Source organism: Phalacrocorax aristotelis, chromosome 6 (assembly GCF_949628215.1).
Source record: "Phalacrocorax aristotelis chromosome 6, bGulAri2.1, whole genome shotgun sequence".
Taxonomy (NCBI): Eukaryota; Metazoa; Chordata; class Aves; order Suliformes; family Phalacrocoracidae; genus Phalacrocorax; species Phalacrocorax aristotelis.
The window spans coordinates 34,945,909-34,969,461 of record NC_134281.1 but is presented as its reverse complement, the minus strand read 5'-3'; the positions used below and the strand labels follow the sequence as shown (position 1 = coordinate 34,969,461).

At 39.9% G+C, this 23,553-nt stretch overlaps 1 protein-coding gene across 3 annotated transcripts in view; it reads right to left on the bottom strand.

Annotated features, from left to right (window-relative positions):
• Positions 1–23,553, bottom strand: part of MTA1 (metastasis associated 1) — an 89,236-nt gene that overhangs the window by 53,683 nt on the left and 12,000 nt on the right. For all 3 annotated transcript variants that reach the window (XM_075097148.1, XM_075097150.1, XM_075097149.1), the window contains exons 2-5: positions 16,072–16,139; positions 13,637–13,730; positions 4,667–4,793; positions 4,417–4,480 (exon numbers count right to left, since the gene is read on the bottom strand). In XM_075097148.1, coding sequence (XP_074953249.1) covers positions 4,417–4,480; positions 4,667–4,793; positions 13,637–13,730; positions 16,072–16,139 — 353 coding nt within the window. The remainder of the gene's footprint in view (positions 1–4,416; positions 4,481–4,666; positions 4,794–13,636; positions 13,731–16,071; positions 16,140–23,553) is intronic.

Genomic DNA, 23,553 nt, shown 5'->3' with positions numbered 1-23,553 from the left:
TTCTGCATGGATAATTACTTCACTATAGCTATTGAGTAGCACATCAGAGACCACGTATGCTCCGTCAAAGCATAGTGTGGGATATGGGGCAGGAAGAGCGCTCTGGCAGAGCACGAAATAACAAACCTTTTGTAACCTCCATCTGCAGGAACACTGTCACAAGGAAAGAGACATGTTTCCGAACAGAAACACAGGATGTGCGATGCACCATTTTTCACTTCTCAGGTTTCTGCCTTATTTTCCATTTTGCCATATTTCTGTGTCAATAGCAGGCACCCTGTTTAAATACATCTCGTTTCATGCTCACCTCATTTTCCCTTTCCCTATATTTGTACGTGTCAACAGCATGCAACAAAAATCAGGACAAAACCAGCATCAGTTTCAAGCCCTGTTCATCTTCATGAAGAGGTGGCAAAGGAAAAAGAGTCTCCCAATCTGTCACATAAAGCCCAAAAAAGGAAGAATCACTGTGAGTTTCCCCAGCAACATAACAAAAATTCTGTGGGCTAGGGCTTCAAAGGTATATACTAGTTCTGTTCCCCAGCCCTCCACATTTATCTAAGACTGATGCCATAGAGGTAAGGTCTCCTTTGTTTTCTTTGCATGTACAATGCATCCAGCACCCAATTAAAGAATTTAAGAGTGTTAAACATAACTGTGTTTTCTGCTCCAAATTTATTAAAAATCAGCATTTTTTCTGGGAAAACGCCAACATCTATGAAAGGGAGGAAAAAAAGCCAGAAAAGAGCCAAGCAAGCCAGCCAAACCTGCTTTGCTACCTAAGAAAGCTACTGCACAAAAAAGTATCACCTAGGCAGCACAGCACAAGAGGAAGTCAGGAATTCGCACCAATCTCCTCCAGCAGAAAACATACCATTTCCCCACCGTGAAAGCATGAGCTCCAAGGGCAAGAACGATCTCGTGTTATGTCATGATAACAGGATAAAAGTCACAGCTAACACTTGGCAAAATACTGTTCCAACACTCAGTCAATTAAACTGGAAGGGTTGCCTGTGGTTGGGTTTGGGGTGGGGGATTTGGTTGCATCCTAAATGAATGACATTTTTGACAGAATTGATTCCTACTCCCACAGGCACCAGGGTCAAATTATACCAACCTATTGACAGAAGGGAGCTTTAGAGTATATGAAAATTCATTTATATTATAGCTGTGTGAAGAAAACTGGGCCTTTTTCTCCCTGACATACACAAAATTCAAGATATTACAATATTTTGAGAATGTATTGCTGCATAAATAAAACATAGGAAAAGCTTTTGTCTTGCAAGCTTCCACATTATAGTGTTTTATTTGTTCCAGCTCCAAAATACCTAACTGTAGGACAAAGCATATGCAGTACAACATAAACGCTTTTCAGCCACACTGCCCAGCAAATAAGTAAACCAAACACTGTAGTGTAACAACACAGTGGGCCCCAAGGAAGGCCAATTCTACACAGATTTCTTCACAGTCTTTCCTGGCCAGGGAAAGTCTTCCATTGTGGAGGGGTTTTTGCCCATGGTATTTGACTGTTAGATGCCCTATTGCTTCTCTTTTATTGATTATCACTATGAATTTTCCCTACAAAAAAAACCCTACCATCCTTCTGTACCAGTCTCAGGTCATCTTTTTACATCTTGTCCAGTTTTGTCTTGAATTTAGCAGGTTCAATAAAAGAATTAAAAGCCTGTGGGCTCTTCTACCAACCAGAGCCTCCTCAACAGAGAAAAGATGGAAGTTTAGGGGCTCAAGTGTTAATACAACACAGACTGTCTTCCCCAGAGGCAATGCAATGCCACTATCATCTTCCCCCATAGAAGCATGAAATTCAGCTCATGCAAACTGAGTGGGATTTCTGAAAACATTAATGAATGTCAGTTGAGTGCCAATGCAAACTATAATCTAAGGAACAAAGTAGATCCTTGTATACTTTAAAGCGAGTGTGAACTCTTGATCACCACTATGTGATAAAAACGATTTTTCAGAAGAGTTTCACAGGAAAAGTGATGTTCACAACAGAATAACATGGCTCTTCAAAATCTCCGTGCTCATTTTAGCCATCAAAACTGTATATGCTGAGTTTGCAGCAGTGAAGTAAAAGAAGGGTTTTCTCTTTTAATTTCAGATCCCAGAAAACACCCAACATGTTTGGAAAATTAAAATGACCTGCCAAGAGTTAAAATTAAACCATGACTTTCTACTTCTCCAAAGTGTTACACAGACACATATGCTCAGAACTTCCCTACCCAAGCCCCTAAGCTACCCATAGCTATAGCCAAGAATCAAAGCCACTAAGAAACTGCAGAAGAACTGGAAAAAGAAAACAGGCTCAAAGTAAAAGCACAGAACAGAAATAGTGGTTAGTTCATTACAGCTTACAAACTTACTTTCATGAAGTCAGTTTGGGTGAAGGGGGGGAGAAGGAGGGGGAATATATTTGAACTACATAGCATTTTATTTTTAGGGGAATACCAAAAGGTACCAAAATGCCAGACATCCACCCAGCAGGCGAAATTCACACAAGCCTCTCGAGCCTTCTTCCTAGCAGAACAGTAAAATAGGTGGTATGTATAAAATAGTTTCCTGCAGAATAGGGAAATCTAATGCTTTAAAAACAACCCAAAACATTTTAAAAGCAAAGAACAGATTAAGAAAAGAGGAGAGAGAATAAAAAAAGATAAACAGTTCAAAACAGAACCATCCAGTGCTACGAATACACCAGGCAACAACTATCTCCTTTTCTTAATCTCTTTACCCTCCACCCAAGCACATTTGTGTTCCTGAGCTTTTAATTTCTTTACCATCTGTCCAAGTTAGTTTGCACCACAGCAAAATACCATGCTAAGTGACAGGACACATTCAGGGAACTCTCTCATTCTGTGAAATCTCTAGGTGCCTGCTCAGTTTTAAAAATAACCTGCATCACTCATCCTGCATTTTGAGAGTTCAAAAGGATGAAAAAGAGAAATCTCTTTCTGTTCCTACATCTGCAACCGAGCTGTTGCATGATCAGAGAAAGCCAGTTGCCTTCTCTGTCTCAGTGTACCTACCTGTAACATTAGTGATAACAGAAGTGTCTTGGAAGCAATCGAGAACAAATCCTATTAGAAGTTAGGTACTAGTAAATCTGAATTAATTTCAGTTTTGATTACCTTTTGCTTTCAAATCAGCATATCCTAGGCTGCTAGCTGGTAACAAGCGTTTCTGAACACAACAGCCCTTGTTTGATGTGCTGCCATTTGGCAAGCCCTGAGCCGACTCGACATGTTTTTAGTTTCACATTCCAAAGAGAAACCCAACTATTTAATCCCTATGCTTTGTTTAAAATTCTCTTAAACTAGAATATCAGATTAAAATTAATCTTATGTTTAAATAAATACTAAAGAAAGTCAAAAAAGCATTTAAGAGAAAGCCCAACTGTAAGACAGACTACAGTATGCTCCTTGCAAAAAATAACCTGTTTTCCCCGTTTCTTAAAGGCCGGTAATGACCATTACCCTACTGTTTTTAATTACAAGATTTCCTCTCTTGTATAATATTTTAATGTTTTCAAATGCAAATGTAATGCTTGCAGATGTATTCAAATAATAATATACTGAAACTGTCCGTCGATCTCCCAAGGTAAAGCTCCCAGATTGTCAAATTCCAAGACTGTCAAACCCAGCTGGCAGCCGAGGTCTAGCCACAAATAAAGGTATATAAATATATCTAAAAGAATAACAAATATAATTTTTAAAATCCCAAAATACCTGAAAACATACAATCAAGGATTTATATTTCGAATAGCGATTAACAGCACAATACAATTCCATTTCAAGTGTTCAGTTTGAGGTACCTTTAAATAGCCACATTGTCAAAATTTCTGCAGAGAAGTTAATCAACAGTAGTTTTTCAAGGACCTCAGTGTCTGTGGTGGCATGTTAAGACTATAGGTAAACAACAGTGAACTCAAAACCCAGGGAACTAAGTTCCTCAGAAATCTGAGGCAAGTTGAAGCTTAAACAATATGAACATAAATCAGTAAGATTTCAGGATAAAGAAAATATATAGAATTACTGCTTGCTGGCTTGCCCTCTCTTCATATTTACTCCATCTTCCACCCTGTCCATCTGGGGCATAAGCCTCCAAGTTAGAACTTCCAGACTGCCAGGCTGATGAGCAAGTAGGGCTCCCTTTACAGTGGGAAAGGCAGCTTACTGTCATAAGATTGTAAACAGCAGCTCTGGCCTCTAGATCCACCAAGTTTTATACCAGAATGAAAACTGTATGGAGGCTAAAGCTTCCTACTGTCAATGCCCATACAGTATGTGTAGAAATGAAAGAACCACCTTCTTTTTAGAAAACTTGTAAAAAGCCACCAACCCTATATTGTGCCAGAATAAACTGTTCAAACTTGACAATTCACAAAATGGTTCATACCTCCCGTTCCAGATATGATTTAAGGGATTCTGTCTCATTTAACAGAGTAACGCTGCATTTGCCTCTAAAAAAAAAAAAAAAAAAAAAAGAGAGAGTAACACATTTTATGAAAACATCTTAAATGCTCATGGGGTTCACAAGATAGTATTACTGAAGTTGTACACAATTTAATCTTACACTGAAGAATACTTGAATAATAATAAAGCCATTTGGTTTTTTAATAAAAAGCATTGGAAAAAATAGTCATTACCTAATGTGTGTGGCTGGCAGAGATTCCAGCTGTCGTGAGAGAAACAACTCACGATGTCGTAGCTGATGCTTCTGTTTCTCTGGTAAATCAACCATTTCTGGATTTTCCATCTCTTCTTCCATTTCTCCTAGTTAAAGAGAGACAAAATCGATAATCAAGAACAGTGCAAGTATTGACTCTGAGCCAGTCGGGATGAGCTACTCCAAAACCTTCGCTAAATAATACACATAATTTAGATTAAATCTAACTTCACCTGAATCCCCACATTTCAGCCAACTAAAAATTAGATAATTAGTATAGCGTTTAAATTATGCTTCTGAAGAATTGTATTTATTCACCACCGGGATCAAAGCATTCCAGGTACACATGGGCCACACTGGCTCACCAAGCTGAAAGTCACACAAATCTGCTACCAACAGACAGAAGAGAGCTGCTCTTGGGAGACCATCACTGCACCGTTAAGATTCATCGGGAAGAAGCTAACACACGATAAGTGAGACAGTAAAAGCTAAGTCTTTCCTCTTTGCCAGGCATCAGCTATATTAGACCCTGCTCCTCTTTCAGGATATCCCAGGCTGTCCTATCCCAACTTCAACACCTTTTGCCAGAAATGCTCACTGAAAAGGTTAGTTTATTTATTTAGTGTGTTTTATTGTCTTCAACCCAATCACAGCCAACATATCACAATGACAAGATTAACTGGCATGCAACCAAGTACCTAAGGCAAGTCTTGCGACCCGCCCTACCCTACTACACCACACACATTTGACTGCAATACTCCTGCATTTCAAAAGCTTGCTTTATTCTGCAGTCAGAATCCACAATCGCTGCCTTTGAGCTATCCAATCTCCATCCAACCAGTTTTTAAACAAATGCCAAAGTAAATATATGAAGTTACAACCACACCGATACACAACTGATCCAAAACATCTTTAGGCACCTTTCTTGTAAAAAATAAATTATTAGTATGTTTTGTGTTTATTAGCAAGCATCCTGTCAATTATGCAAGATAAAGCTGTGGAAGCCAAAACACTCCAAGAAAGCTGCAAAGCTTCTCTGTGATGAAGAACTGCGAAAGGAAACATGACTTTTTCCTTCCCTATGAAATTAAGGCTGTTACTGCTTATTCCAAAACTCTGGGATAAGTTTCACTGACCATAGTAGAATGAGCTGTAAAGTCTCATACATGAATAATAGTAAAACTCTAATTTTACAGCAGCAGTACTCTTCAAAAGAGAGCAGACTTATGCCTGCAGCTTAATTCAACAGTTGCTGCCAAGAAACATTTCTAGTGAGAAACACATACAGGCACAGTTATGACTGATATACCCTTAAGATTAGTTAACTATAAATCTCACAGTTATCTCAAAAGAAAGCAAACAGAGATCTCCATTTTATACAACACTAAAATTGCACCTAGTTTTAAATAGGCCACCATTATGCCAAAGGGTGTGACAAAAAATTATGCACCTTTCAGGTTCCCCACAATTTATCACCGTTTTACTGTCCTGGAAAAAAACTTGGGGTTTATGTGCCCCTCAGGTAAGCTGCTCCAAAAAGGAAGAAAAAACACAGTAGCATAATTAAACCACACTGCAACATACAATAGCTCTTACACCACGTGAGCTGTTAAGCGTCCAGCAGCATGTACTTAAATTTCAATATTTTCCTAGGAACTACAACACCAAATTTACATTTCTGCCACAGTTTCATGGTTCTGCAATTTATTTACTGAAATGGATTCTGTTTTAGTTGAAAATTAATATTGTGGCTGCTGACCTACACTATAAATACACCAGCAGCAATCCACAAACAGGTCAGCAAGTTCCAAGCTAGCTCGCCTAAAATCCGAAGGATGCACAAATGAAAAGGCATTCAGGCCTGCCCTTACAAGAGCTTTTGGAGAATGAGTAGTGCACTGTATAATACAGGAAAAATACCATATGGAGCAACCTAATATCTTCAGTGTATTTAATAGCCTAGAGCTTTTAAAAATTACATTTAAAAAAAATATATTAACAACTATGTGCCAATCAAATCTACAGACAAAATGAAACCACCCATCACAACCAAGCTAATCTCCAGAACCACATCCCTTCAGCTAGACTCATCTTCCAACTAGTGTTTTATTTATGTGCCTAGCTTTTGTAATAAAATAAGAAAGGTGGGAGACACATTTTCTTCTTATGCCAGCTCTGCTATGCACAGCCTTTCAAAAGAAAAAGGGGTTTTTTGTTTGTTTTTAAAAGACAGACATCTCTACAGGTAACAAACAACTCCCCCCGCCCCTTGCCCTGATGTAAAATTGTCATAGTTCATGAAGACAGAGGTAGGAATATTCCAAGAAATAACAAATCTACACACGCATCTTCCCTGCTTTTCTAAAGCCATGATTTAGTACTGAAAATAATCACCTGGCAATTGCATTTGGAACTAAGGGAAGGAGGAGAATACAGGGCGGGATCCAGCACAGGAACCTCTCTGTCTCCCTGAAGTCATGCAACAGTGGCTTTGACAAAAACTGTAACTAATATCACCTCGCTGCCTCTATGCAGATGGCAAAGGCTTCAGTCAAACTGTAAACCACAACAGGGGCTGGCCCAGCCTCAGGTTCCAGTACAAGCCTGTGTTTTGCCCTCCTAGAGCCCAAGCACTCAAGCTCTAACTGAAGCAGACTTCATCCTTGAGGATGGTGACCCTTGAGAAATAAGGACCATAGTCTTTAAAAAAAAAAACCCACACCACTCCAAAAAACCCCATACATTTTTAGGTATAGATATAAAAATAAAAATAAAAATCTTTTCAGAAAGACTTGCCTGCGTTTATGGCAGTACTGCAGAATAAGTGGTATGGGAATACAGTAGGTGCAGTACATTGGGACTCCAATGCTCTCATAAAGCCTTACTTCAAAATTAATCTCTCAGCTCAACAGATGTGCTTGTGCAGATTTAAAACTAAACATTTAGTCTTAATACAAACACTAATATATCAGCTATGTGGAAGTAGCCAGTGGAATCCTGCAAGGAGTGTATTAGATTAAGTATTATTTGGTATTTGATGACAGAATCATTAATAGCACATTAACAAAGCCTGAAGATGACTTATATTGAAGATGAGACAGGCAGATTGGAAACAAACAATGAGACTCGTGTGAAAACCAACATATATGGGGAAAAATAATTGGGAAGAGTAAACTTTGAGTTGGCAGGACAAACTCAACAGGCAGTAACTAATTTAAAATGACTGGGTGTGTGAGACACGAAATTAAACATCAATATTTGTCAGACACGAGAAAATTGGGCTTTCTACAACATCAGAGGTTGAAAGCACCAGCCCTTTCTCTGGATTCTGAGTGTTGTACAAGTAGCTACATGTCAGAATTCAGAAATACACAAAGACAAACGAGATACCAAAATTAGGTTAGAGAGCACATAAGGTTATCCAGGTTGGGAGACAGTCATAGTAACAGAAACATTAGAATCATAGAATGATTTGGGTTGGAAGGGATCTTTAGAGGTCATCTAGTCCAACCCCCCTACAATCAGTAGGGCATCTTCAACTAGATCAGGTTGCTCAGAGCCCTGTCCAGCCTGATCCTGAATGTTTCCAGGCATGGGGCATCTACCACCTCTCTGGGCAGCCTGTGCCAGTGTTTCACCACCCTCATTGTAGAAAATTTCTTCCTCATATCTAGTATAAATCTGCCCTCTTTTCATTTAAAACCATTACCCCACGTCCTTTTGCTACAGGCCCTACTAAAAGGTTTATCTGCATCTTTCTTAAAAGCCCCCTTTAAGTACTGAAAGGCTGCAATAAGGTCTCCCTGGAGCCTTCTCTTGTCCAGGCTGAACAACCCCAACTCTCTCAGCCTGTCCATGTAGGAGAGGTGTTCCATCCCTCTGACCATTTTTGTTGCCCTCCTCTGGACCTGCTCCAACAGGTCCGTGTCCTTCCTGTGCTGAGGACCCCAGAGCTGGACCCAGCACTCCAGGTGGGGGCTTGCCAGAGCAGAACAGAGGGGCAGAATCATCTCCACGACCTGCTGGCCACGCTTCTTTTGATGTGGCCCAGGATACAGTTAAGCCTTCTGGGCTGTGCGAGTACGTTGTTGGCTCATGTCCAGCTTTTAATCCACCAGCATCCCCAAGTCCTTCTCCATAGGGCTGCTCTCAGTCCCTTCATCCCCTGGCCTGTACTGATATTGGGGGTTGCCCTGACCCATGTGCAGGACCTTGGCACTTAGACTTGTTGAACCTCATCAGGTTCACACAAGCCCACTTCTCAAGCTTGCCCAGGTCCCTCTGGATCACATCCCATCCCTCAGGCATGTCAACTATTATTACTATAATTATTTAGCATAGTATCACTAACAACAAAATGTTTTAAAAAAAAAAAAAAGGAAAGGAAAAGATTGGGGTCACAGCATGGGGAAACAGAGTAAAACCAATGCTATTGACCTGTCAACAGTTCCTTCAGCAGCAAAGGAAGCTTGAACTCTTGGTACTATAACAGACCAATTAAACAGCTTGGAAGGACATTATAGAAGCATTGGCATTTGAAGAAATTAACAATACACTACCACATTCCTTCTCCTAGGTCCAGTTTCAAATGGTCTATATTAAGCATCTGCCTCATTCATCTTCTCTTTACCAAAACCAAGATATTGATTTATAGCTATAGGAAATACAGTGAAAGTTTTAACGAACAGAAATCCTCATACCTTGACACTTCAGGAGTTTGCCATATTATCAAGACATCCCACTACGACTCCTTCCAAAACTTTTTGTGACTGTCTTTTGCAGACATGGCCACCATTACAGGTAGCATACAGAGCAAACGGACACTATTTGGGGCACTTAGCTTATCTTTCATCACTGCACCACCCCCAGAAGAGAATAATCACAGTTTCTTCTCAGTAATAACAGAGCCAAAAGAGTAACTAGTGGATTAATGAATTCAACTCCTCTTAAATCTGCACGTGAGGTGTTTGAAGAAAATGGAAGAAATAAATGAACTCATTTGTGAAGCTGTTGTCAAATTGCATTTTGACTTGTGTTACCTAATATTTAAAAAAACCCCAAACTTAAAAAACCATCTACCTGTTTAGGCACACAGGTCTCATGCAACTTGTGGACTGACTGAGTAATGACACCTCACAACTGCAAGAGATTTATCTTTAGAAGCTTGGCACTTACAAAACCATGTTGCCAACTGTGCCTGGCACCCAAACACTAGCTGCTGAAAGCTAACCATAAACCTGCCAAACCGCCGGAACTAACTACTCACAGTTCTCCAACCACTACCAACTAGAGACCGCACTGTTTTACAAATCAGGATAAATGTTTTTAATGAAGCAAAAACTGTGGTCATCAGACAGATCACCAGTAACTGGGGGTGACTGGGGGCGGGTAGTGAGAAAGAGGGGACAGGAGGTTGTATTCCTGCTGTTGGAAATATATAGTTTCTTATACAATGCGGTAAATAAGACATTATATATAAGTTACATAGGGAGAAAATACATAGTCATAGCATCCAACAGTAGCTTGAAGAGCTCTTTTCAAGCTTCTCCCACTTCTCTTCCATCAAGTTCTGCCTGCAATCTTGTTTGCATACAATACTCTGTCTTAAACCACTACAAAGTCTCTGGGCAAGAACATCTGGTAATGTCTCCTGAGAACGTCTCCTACTGGTGAAGCAAGTTCATTTCAGAATCAGGTGGAGAAATTCCCTAGAATAATTTGTGAATTGATTAAAGAGGCTTATGAATGAAAAGTGCTAACAACGTATGGAAGCCATTATAAGGCTGAAAGATTTATAGGACAGCCTGGACGAGCCTTATATCTTATGCTAAAAATAGTAAGATCACAGATCAAATCCAAGAATCAGGTTGCACACATCAGGTACTAATTTACAGTCACCAACTAGAGAATAAGGTGCTTCCGACTCATTTCTCTTTATAAAGAGTTATGAGAAAAGACAACATATCTCAAACATCTATTTCAGATATCTGATGGATTATACAAGCTAACGCATAAGCACTTTTTTTTTTAGACTTTGAAACATTCGTTTCACAATCACATTTTTTCCTTCCTTTATTGGAAGAGAAAAAAAATATTACGAAATATACATATACTTTTTCCATTCATGTTCTGGCCGTATCTTCCCATTAGTTGGTTCTCTCACTGCATTGATCTCAACAGTAGGTCTAAAATAAAGGCATCTTAAACAGAAGACTGTGTGAATCCAGAAATGTCTGCAGTCAGAAAGCTCCATTAATCAGCTGAACAAAGGCAGTTAAAAGATCAGCGATGCAGATACGTACATCTACTGCAAATGCATCAAAATGAGGCAACAGGAGACTTTATGGAAATGAACTCAGAGTCAGTGACAGTGTTGAGTATCCGTACTAGAATCTTAACATCCACAAAATTTAATTTCATTATATCATGCAAGATGTAGATTTTTTTTCTTCAGAGTAAATAACTAATGGCCATCCAAAAGCTTAATTTTACTCTCTTCTCCCCGCTTAAAAAGAATGGAAGCCACACAACAGCACATTTATCTACATAAATGGAAGTCATTTAGTTGCAATTTTATTCTGCACCAGAAAGAAACATAGTGGAAAAAATGTAGTTACTAATGAAATTTATACTAAGAGACAGCCTCAGTTGTCTTCAGTGGCTCTGTTAATAGGATTGTGCTATAAGAGAAATTTCCTGTCTTTCAAAAACATATTCATATGAACAATGAATTACTTCTTTGCATTTAAAAAAACCCTTAAAATTCTTATCAGAAAAAGAAATCAGCCTTTGCAGGTTCAAAGAGTATTTATATGGGTTCAAATATTTTTAATTTTCAGCCTGAGATGTGCATTTCTTTGAATCATTCCTACCTGCTTCCTTTACTAAATCTAGTGAAGTGAGACACAGACGAAGGAATCAATAGACATGTTGTTATGATGAAGCTCCTATTAAGCCTCAGTTTTCTCGGATAAAATGAGTACTGCTGCACTGAAGAGATATCAAAAAAGCTTTGCCTGCTATCACAATTCTGCAACGCAGCCAGCTCTCATCTCAGTGCCACGTGATTTTTTTTTTCCAAGGCATGGTTGCAATGGAAGGACTTATTTGGACTTGAATCTAAAACAGAAAATATCCAAATTTATCAATAAGGGGCAAGTTTTGCTGCATGTTTTCCCCAACAGCACTACAGCACTGAGAACACAGCAAGACATTCTATTCATTGTTAAAACTGAATATCTGATTTAATCAATCCCCATGCAGTACAACTATGTAGATCTGTATTACATATACATCACAGTCTATTCACATATACACTAAGCAGCACATTAAAAGGCAATGATGCTTGGCAGCTAAATCATAATTTTGACATGCCCAGATCCAATTGCTTCTTTTTCATTTATGTATGTGCCTACAGGAGATCCTTGAATTACAATGAGTGATATGGCTATCCATGCTTTTTGCTAACTTTTAAACGATCTGAACACCTATATCCCACATACTCCATTGTTTATAAGTAAAAACATTTTAGTAACTCCACCTGCTTACTCTTTTTCTCCCTTTCAACATGCCTGTTTTGGTAACTCTCTGTTTTGTTAGTACTGTGTCCATCACCTTGCAAGGACGGGATGAGAGGGATGCTGAACTGGCAGAGAAAGGTGTAATGAACCTAAACCTAATCCTCAGTGGCAACTAGAATGGAGTCAAACAGGCTGGAAGCATGCCAGATAAAGTACCCAACAACATGTAATATGTTGCACTATTTCTCCCCCAGAGACGGATACTCCCTTTGTGAGCCAGTTAGGGCTCCATGCTCACCCAGTTCTGAGATTTTAGAATGCACAGATCTACAGCAGCTTCTCAACTATTTTATGTGCTTTTTTTTTTTTTCAAACTATCTGAATTTTTTTTTTTTTGCAGTATCTTGCCTTACAGATTTATACAGGCAAGCTTCTCATCTACGCTGACACATAACTGGTTTTTGTATGCACTTAGAATTTTAAAACTGTTTCTATAATTGAAAGAGAATTGTAACACTAAATTTTTTTTTTTTAGAAATAAGCTTCCATCCCCACTCAGCTAGGTATCTCACATGCCTACAACCTCCTTGACAGAGAAGTACATGCCAACATAAGTTAACACAACATTCTGTAAGATAATAAAATTCAATAAATGAGTTATGCAACACATACATGCAAATGAGGACAAAGTAAGGTAGTATGAACAATGCCCCAAATTTTACGATAGTTTAGCTTCACGTTTATTAGATCACAAAGTACAATACTCAAAAAAAGTTAACAGTTTTCAAGTCTCCTCTCAACGTAGACAGTATTTTCCTAACACAAGGACTTGGCGTATTCAAAATAGTGATACGATGTCCTAAGATTCAGTGCTTTTAAAATGTATTTACTGAGCATATTCAGAAAAAAGCTGCCACTGAGAAAAACATTGCTAATATTGAAATGTAAAGAGAATTCCTGTTAGCCATGTTCAAGCCGGCCATGTTTCAAGTCAGTTTCTTATGATCAGACTATTTGAATAAAAGAAAGTTTGACGTTTGTTTTTTTTTTAACCTTTTAACCAAACAGAATCATTCATGAGAAGTGATATATGAGACAGCAAGAAGAATGTCTTAATTTTGGGGATAAGGGCAAGTAACTTCTATGAAGCAATAAGATGCCTTTATTCAGCCCTATCTGAAACCTTCTATCCTGTCCCTACCATGGGATACCAAGCCATACATCAAATGAGGGGGTGGGGGGGGTGGGGGAGGAGAGAGAAGTGGGGGCTGGGAGGGGGGTCAGCCAAAGAAGTAATGCAATTTGCTGAAGATAGGTACAGGAAAAGGACATTTAAAAATCATAATATTGATATTTGGAACTGCAATATGGAAGTTTTATCCAAGTTTGGCATTTTTGCATAGAAGCAATTTGAACACAAACAAGCTTACTTGCATGTTTGTCTGCCAATACAATAAGTGTACTTGATATGTCTCTTCTTCTGTAGAAGCACACCACCTTTGCTTCCACATTTCCATTGGCAGTCTGAAACAGGAAAAAAGAAAAAAAATGAGCACAAATCAAGAATGGAACTGCACACACCAAACTAGAAAACTTCGTAATTTGGAATTTTGCACAAGAGCTACTTAGCATCACCTTTTAGCACCCTCCAGCTGCACACACACAATCTAACAAACTCTGGTGTGGTCCATGCCACTGCAGGGAAACAGAGTTTGGCCCTTCCCTCCCAGTTGTTTCTGTGGGATCACCATTTCTAGCAGTTACAGATGCTTAAAGGGGTGAGAAAACACACTTGCTACTTTTCAGGTGATGCCTACATTTAGCAGAATTCAAAAGCATCTTTAAAGTCCTAATAAAAATAACTGTGAAATATAACAGAGTTCAGGTTTAGGCTGTTCTCCAAACTCTGTAGGACAGTAAGAAAACAAGAACAAACCCAGCCATTATTGCTTTCACAAAAGAAATCACACAAGGTTTTCCTTCTCTGACAGCACTGGTGAGCTAACAAAATCATTCTAAAAGGAGAACCAAGGAAGCTGCACCAGGCAATAAACTCCACACCAGTGACAACATACAAAAAGTCTTGATTTTTGAAAGGTTTGGGATTTTTTTTCTTAAAACTTTTAAAATTATGTAGGTGATGAATCTCTTGTAAGACGGTATCTGCCAAATTGTGAAACTGGTTTTAAACAAACTCTAGGGGAAATACACCTACTGGTTTCTACCAGCCCCAGCCAATCTACTGTCTCTAAAATAAATCAACAAATAATGAAAGCACAACTGAAGAAGAGAGTTGTATCCTACTACTGAAGCATCCTTGAAAACCATAATAATGGCACACAGTTTAAGAAACTAGAAGACTAAGACGGAAACTCCCCTCCGGAAAGTCTGCAGAAAAGGTAGTGGACCAGCAGTCTGTCCACAAGGGAACAAAATAAAAACTGATATACATGCTTGTTGATAAGATGTGAATGGAGGAAAAAAGTTTCATCTTTTATAATACTAGTTTTCCTAACACGAAGTAAAAAAGTATCAGACAATACCTACATGCATAAATATTCCCCCTTGCAGCCGACCAGTTTTTGGTACAGAGGCTGCAAAATTTCTATCCTTTTCTGTTAAATAGTTCAGAACTTTTAAATTTTGAGGAACAAAAATACAAAGGCAGGAGCCATCTTGTTAAAACACAGACAGCTATAATGTAAAACCATCTACTACTTCTAATTGCCCAGGCTTCATTTACACCCAGTGGAAAAAAAAAAAGGCAATGCTAGACACATGATTCATTTCAACCTGAAAGACCCATTTCAAAGAGTAGGTCAGAGAAATGACAGCTTGAACAAAAGTTGCAGTAAGATGACAGACCCAGGCTGAAAGTTCTTTTTTCATAGGGGGGAAGAATCAGGAGGGAAAAGAGGGGAAAACAACACTTTCCTATGAAGTGATCAACAAATCTGCACCCTGTAACTGATGGAATACAGCTATTGATACCTCATCTATGGACCCACTGGGAATATATTAGGAACTCACTCTTGTGTCCTTAATGGAAGACAAAGTATTTCTGCAAAGCACCTCCACTAAAAAGAAGGTGTTACAAGGATGTCCTAGGCCTTCAGATTCTTTATTTGTCATTATACTGATAAATTTTCTCTTCCAAGTAACTGCTTTAGAAAGACATGTTTTTCCACCACTAAAGAAAAAGACCTAGTTTTAGTCAGTTAATTTAAATTCAAATCCAAAACAGCAACATTACAAAAGACACGCTGGTATTAAACCTGAGAAAGAGGCGTGTTTAGGACACAGTAATGGCTTCAGAATACTCTTCCCTCCTTAACTAGATGAAATTTCAGCATCGAGGACTTCAGCTGGCTTCCCACATACAAGCTATCATGCTTCCCTTTTAGATCCAATGAAAGGGAAATTTGGCAGATTAAATAATACACCGGCCCAAAGGACAACCAGCAAAGACAAAGTCTAAGGAAGCAGATAATAGCTCCAAACCTTCTGGCTGAGCAAGAGTCTCCCCCAGGAATGATCAAATTACAAAGCTCTCCATCCTCTAGGCAAACTGTTATATTATCTTCATATCAGAAGATCTTGGCACTGAATTGAAGAACTGCAGAAATTTCCTGCCCTACAGGTGGGCATAATCACCTTGAGAATGACCTACCTTTATGTTCCGTCCTTTCATACCAAAGGAGAATAATCTAGCAGGTCTTAAAGCATTCCAGAAAATTATGAGGACAGAAGTATTTTTAAACTTCTAATTACCAGAGAACTGCTAAAGAATTCTTTTGATTTTATTCAAATCAAACAGATCATAAATTCAATTAACTTCCAAGTCTTGACAGAAGAATTTGTTTACCTTGTTGAGCTCTTCTATTCTTCGTATCAAATATGGGTTACTTGAAGAATTTTCGAAGTAGACATAATCTGGCAAAAAGAAAAAGAATTTAAAAGATGAACTGCTAAAAATCTAATCAAAACCTCACATGTATACCTGTTAAAGACACCATACCAAATTAATTTCTTGGCGGAAGCAGTATTTCAAATGTTCCTACTAAATCCAGGATTTTAAGCAAGGAAATACAAAATCCATGTCAGTGTAAGGAACATATATTAGTGCAATCTGAAGGCCATACACTCACTTTAAATAAAAAAAGAGCTCTACTGTCAGCCTGGAAAGCAAAGCATATGACCTTTCTCTCTCTGATCAGATTATTTCCACTTTGATCACACTGTTTTCTTTATTTGCTTCCTCTTCTCTCTTATCAAAATCCAGCTACTTTCACCAGCAATCTTTTTCACCAGTGATCTTTTCTCTTCCCCTCCAGCACAGCTTCAACATATTGCCCATTTACTTAGAATAGAAATAGATTCATTCTTTCTCTTTTATCATTTCCTCTACTTCCTGGTCTTTTACACCTGTATTATCCTAGAATATGCTCAACAAAACCCCATACAGTAAGCCAAACAGGTCAGTGGTGCCCATATTTCCAAGTAGGATAAACATCTTAAGTTACAGGAAGAAAATTAGTTCTTTACCCAAGGTAGTGCCTTAAAAAAAAAAATCAGAGAAGCATCAAGGAGTGCCATATGAATAATTCGGTATTACTGAGCTCCAAGTTTAAACTCCTTTTTACAGGTAAGGAAACAGAAGCTCAAGAGTCTTGAATGGGCTTGGCCTTTATCTCCCAATACTCCAGAAGCCAGACCCGAAGTCTTAAGTGAGGCAAAAAGAAGGCTGAATTCACCTCACTACTGCAGGCAGCCACCCACCCTCTGGTGCTGACCTTGCATGCAGATCTAGAAACAATTCCTTCCTTCCAAGACTATCTACTAAATTTAAGGTGATTTCCCTCCAGATTTCCCAGCTCATTTGCATTTGGAGCAAAATGCCCATAGCCCTTGGGCACGACTAAGGTAACCCGCAGAGAACACATTAGCATGATGCTCCACCACTGAATGGGTGTTTAGCGGTGCTAGCCTTTTGTAAATAGGGGCAACTACTGAAACTGTTAGCCTCCATCTCCCTGAAACGCTCATTAAAAGGGCAATCAATATCAGAGATACTGTTGCCTCCTCCCCAGCCCAGAGGAAGGAAGACACCCCCCAGGGTCTCTGCTCCTCAAAAGCTGCACCATGAGGGTTAACGATTCCCCTCTTATCTCCATCCAGGGTGGCCAGGGAGACACCAGAGCATTTGCCTATCACATCCTATGGCAGCCCTTCCAAATCCCCATGTAACACTACTCAAGCCCCAGAGACAGATTTTTTTTCAGGCTATGGCTTACAGCTCATGTTATCCATAAATCTCCCTGGAGTTAACAGACCAAACTACTTGCTGCGGGAGACACACAAGCACAGCAGCAAGCGCTGGGCAAGTGACCCAGCAGGACACGCAGCCCTCACTAACTACACACAGCTCAAGTGCCCTCATGTCCCTTCAACAAGGCTGAGCTACCCTGGGAGAGTGGTCACAAGTCAAGAAGTCCAGAGGTTACAACTCAAAGAGCAGAAATTTCCCAAGGTCTTGTTTTTCCAAAGTCGCAAAGTCACATTGACAATATAGTCTCAACAGAGTCTTAGTTGATGAGTGATGAGTGACAAGGTTGCAATGCCAATACTCAAACAGTGCGCATCTTGGGCAACCTAACCATACATAGCGTAACCAGGGCTAACACAGCATAGAAATACTACATTCAATTTCTCATATTTTTGTGCATTCTGTGCTCCAGACCTCTCAGACTGATCATCAGCTATCTTCACACACAGTAACATGCATCTGAGCGACGCCAAAACTTTCTTCCTGACTGCAAGAGTCAGTTCCTCTCAAATGTCACTCCCCTGCAGGCTTTAGACTGAAGAATCACCTCATCTAAGGAATTCAGACTGGACATTTGGTTTGTAAAAAAAACGAAGTTCCCAGAAATTATTAAAACACCCAAGTAACCAGATCTTAAATTTCCACTCCCAAGCACCCGCTCTGTGCAGCATACCAAAGGGGAAACAACAGGCTCAACAATACTATCACCAACTCTACCAGAGTCACAAAACCAGAAAATTGGCAGTTTCAGCTATAACAACTGCTGACTGAAATAACAATGACAGGCATTAAGCAATTTAAAGATCATCAGAGTAAAGAAAAATCTTTTCTCCCACAGCAGAACTATCCATGCTCTACAAGGGTGCTGTGGTGGAGGATGTAGAAGTTTCCAGGTGTGTCCAAGCTCACTGGCCACCTCTCACCTTAAGGCTCCATCACCTGAAGAAAGGACAAGTTCCTTCCCTCCACCCCTCTCATTACTCCTAAGACAACCAGCTACCCCTCACTTTAGGTACTTTGGCTGAGGCCAATGCAAAAATCTTACATTTGTTAACACTGTGACTGAAAATGGAAACTAAAGGAAATGTCAATCTCTGCCTCGAAAATATAACCTTATTTTTAATTCCACAGGTTTCAGGTGACCATTACAAATCTTCATAGTTCACATAATTTTTCTAACAGGTTTTTTGTGTGCACATATTCTCACAGACAGGTTTTCTACCTCAAGTGAACATTAGCTCAATTTTTCATGTAACTACAGTTTATTGATTGTAAAACCTGGCATGGATTTAAGGAAAGTTTATCACAGATGAATGGTTTACCAAAGAACAGCTCACAGTGATATCAACAGTTTTGAATAATAAAACCCCCAAAACACTGCTTTGCTCGGCAGCGGTAACATCCCCAAACCCACACTCTGTGACCCGTAACTGCAAACAAACCTCACACAAAACAGCCAACTGCACATCACTGGCAGAAAGGCAGAACCCAAGCTGTCCCACCGGATGTGTCAAGAGCTGACACATAACACAGCGCAGAGGTGCATATTTAGACCAGTGCTTGATGACTTAATCACATCACAAATGCACAGCCCAGTACATCTCATCCATGTTTTAGACTAATCCCACAACTATGTTAAGCATTTCACCAGTAGCTATGCAACTAATGGAGACCTATTTCCCATTACTCAAATTACCTGGAAAAGGGTTTCTTCCTCTCTGCCAAGTAATGCAGAGTGCACTGCAAATCACATAAAACAAAATGTGAGTAGATCAGAGGGGAGTAATTTGCATTTTCATAGGAATTTTAAATACTTAAACTAAAATTAAAATGCTATCCTGCACAGAGAAATGCTTGAGTTACTCACTGTTCCTCACGTATAATGGAAATTTTAAGTTCAAGAAACTACTTTCCAAACCAATGCTTTAGCAGGTGAGAGCACTCCTCTGGAATTCTCCTATAAGCCACAAAACCCGTGAAGGCTGGTTTCCTACACACACTGGGTTTAAAGGAGGTAGAGCACCATGCTCCATTGACCCCTACACTCCAAAACATCTCCTTGCCCCTTGCCTGCCATCTCCAGCTTCCTCCTATGCTGTGAAAGTGCATCCTTCTCATACTGCCTACCCAACTAATACTATTCCCAGTTTGCTTTCAGGACACACGTTCACACACATTGGATAACAGAAACTTTCTACAGGCTCCCAACAATCCAGGTGTCAATGGGAGACATCCTGTACGTGCACAACAGCCAGAGTCTCTGTGCCCTGTGCTGAAAGAGAGGATGGGGAAAGAGACAAAATTAACAAACCTCTACACAACAGGAAGATATGCATCTCAGCCTCTACCACAGAACAGGAAGGAAAGAGTATACTAAAACAAAAAGTTTAGGGACAGAAAAGTAGAGCCTGATAGCAAGCAAAACAAGTCAGACTCTTCAAACACAACAGACTCACTGTCCTTGCTAATTTATTGGCTTTCCTATCCACACAACTGAAGAAAAGGACTAGCCTATCTGCTCTGCACCCCACAGGCACAGCACATCTCCTTACCAACAGCAACCACCATAAACACACAAACCTCACCCCTTACCACCCAACTCCATGAACAAAGGTTGGAGACTCAATCCCATACCTTCAGAACAGCTTGCAGCTTAAACTCACAATCTCTGAATTAATCAGCCATGCATCCACATTACAGTCATAATTAACAGCATCACTTGTGCACATTAAAGAATTCCCGATGATCAGGCTAAAGCAATGACTGAGGAGTGTGGCTGTACCACAAGACATTAAAGACCATCATGCATACCACCACCTTCTGACACGAACTCAAAATTTATTCCTTCCTCTTCCCTGTACTGTTATGGAGCAGGAGTACCCACATACATTAGTATACCCAAAAAGCTTTTCTATCCTGTAACATTTTTTTCTGAAGCTGAGAATATACACAACTTACTAGAAACTTACAGGCACTGAACTGCTGTAACACAGAGACAAGCACACTTGCAACAGTACAACACCTAAAACTAGAATGACAGCCTACAGGTCACAGAAGATGGAAATTTTCCACAACAGCAGTAAAATAATTGTTCTCAATTAGCAGTAAACATAGACTTTCTTTCTGCTGTTGTATACTTTTGAAGACATTACTGCAAAATAGCTTCCCCCTCTGCCCTCTTTATGTCAGCTGTTAAGTCTACATCAGTCCATGGAAAAGAAAATCAGGAGGGGGTACTGCAAAAGAAAGAACACACACTGCCTAGAGGTCATATATTTATAAGATTAGACATGTCTGAGCTACCTAATAACCTTAGAGGCTTTTAGGTGATCAAGTTGCAAAAATGCCCAAAAGTATTTTTATCCTTCCGAACTTACATTTGCCTTTCAAGCTACAAGCACTCTTTGAGAACTGACATCTCTGAATAGTCCCTACCTTACTTCCAGAAAGTCTTACACGCTACTTACTGCATTAGCCTACAGATGTACTCAGGTCATGAGGGAGGCTGAAGCCTTCCTCTTCCCAGACTCACTGCCACTGTTGGGTACAACATGCATTTCCAGACATGAGATAAAAAGTAACTTCACAGTCACAAATACTACCCGTGCCCAATTCACAAAGCTCCTGCCTGAAATTAAAGATGAGCATCAAGAGAGCGTGTAAACTTATGATGACCCGCTTGCTTTATGACTTATCTTATGGGAAATATATGCCTCCTCATACTCTGGACTTCCAACTCAATTGTGGGCCAGTTTCTTGCAGTAAACTCTGGTTTTCAAATTATTCAGCAGCTTGGTCCTGAAACTGTCAATCACTTCATATTTTGGATAATACAATCCTTCCTGGTCTACGTTCTCATGAGAGAGGAGGCTGGAGAGGCTAATGCTGCTTTCAGCATACAAGTCAAGCAAACTCACCTGGCAAAGCCCAGGTACCATTGCCTTCTGGCTGTTCAAAAAACAGCATCACTCACAGCAGCTGTCACCTGATGAAATGTTTAGTTACAGAACAGACAAAGTTTCAACAGAGAAAGCCTTACCAGCACAATGTTTTCTTTCCCAGAAACGCAAAACTGAAACACTTGTTTCTGTTGCTAAAAGAATTATGAGGTCCAAGACACCTAGCAGTACAGGGGAACCAGCTATTTACAATTAATGTCCTTCACAGATTAACAACGGTATTAAAGATATACTATCAGCACAAGTTCAATTCATATTTACTGGACAGCAGTGTTTGTGGTTACTGCACACACAGGACACTTGCTGCCTTGTCCTCAGCTTGCTGCACCACTACAGGCAATACCACTACTACCCCTCAACTCCTTAAAAAAGGAGTGGAAACGGAGCAACAACCCAAGCACACAGGCATCTGAAATACCTACAGTCATTTAGTGAGGGACATGGCAAAAGCAAGCACCATCTGCAGAAATCTCCACTCCATACAATTATCAGGAAAGCATCACTAAATTTAGTGAGGATAGGTTGAGGTACCCCAGTTAAATCAAGCTAACTTTGCTCTTCTGAGCAAAAGGCTCAAGAGGATAGAGATCAAAATAAATAAACCCTTGACTGAAAGCTTTAACTGAGATACACGTCCCAATACAGACCATGCTGGTGAGAAGAATCCACTGCTCACACCATATGCCCCCTGAGACTAGCTGCTTGGTCTCAATGAAAAGGCTTAGCCACAACAAAACAGGGGAAAATTACCTAAGCAAAGAGTTCTCACTGCTAAAGCAGAAAGGCTGGTTTTCACCAATGGATCAACATTAACACACCACTGCACCAATTCCTTAAGCCCAAAGCCTGCAGTAAACTTCCTAGATATAAATTAGCAATGATGGCTCAACTCAGTGTGTACATGTCCACCCAGAACAGTGACTACCCTGTCTCTAAACACACAGTGAAAACAGTCCCAAGTTGGGTAAAAACAGGCAAGGCTTCCTTCATCAAGGCAGGCTGCCATCCTCAAGAGCTACCCGTCACAGGACCCAGCAGCCTCTGGCAGTCAGGCAAATGTTTTAGGTCACCATCAGGTCTACAGACGTTGCAAACTCCAATTCAATGAGGGTGGGATGGCTCCACGCACAAGCAAAGTGATCCACAGCCAAATTCTCCCGATATACTTGCAGCTTCTCAGGCTGGAGCCAGAAAACACTCTTAAAAGAACTGTTGCAGCCCTACCCTTCCCTTTATGATTTCCTACTTCAGCCTGGCAGTTAATATTCTTCACTTGATAGTTTCTCAGCATGACTCCTCTGCTACCTCCCATAGTTTTCCAGGTTCAGCAGATATTGAGAGTTGGCCTACCCAGGGGGCTATATGAGCACACTCCCTCCAAAATAGTGGTTATGCCTAGTTAATTGCATGCTGAAATTACATGTATAGAAAAATCTTAATTTACAATGCTGTTTTGTAATCTCTCAGGGAGATTCTGATTGGACACCAGAGGAAAATTTTTCACAGTGAGAACAGTCAACCATTGGAATAATCTCCCCAGGGAAGTGGTTGACTCAGACACTTTCAAGAGTCGGCTGGACAGGGTGCTGGGCCATCTTGTCTAGACTGTGCTCTTCCTAGAAAGGTTGGACTAGATGATCCCTGAGGTCCCTTCCAACCTGGGAATCTGTGAAATGTTTTTTCCTACTATGAGACCAGCCCTTACAATGGAAAGTTGCTTTTACCATCCTGGAGGGCATGCAGACAGCATAACAAGGGTGTCTATACAATCCTGAGCCTATAGGGATGTATTGGGAAGACAACAGCCTAGATACTAAAAAACAAATATATCATCGTAACACCCATGTACCAAGCACTTTAGTGGTAAGCAAGCATACAGCCTCTCCAGATTCTATCAACTCATAATATATGGTAAAACCTCTAAAAAAGTATTTATAGATGTGCATATACAAGGATACGCAGTATGTTCAGCTCAACTTTCCCCTTCCACCCCTTCTCCATAAAAACCAACATGTCTTGAAAGAACCCTGGAGCTGTAAAGTAGAAGATTCCGGATACGTGC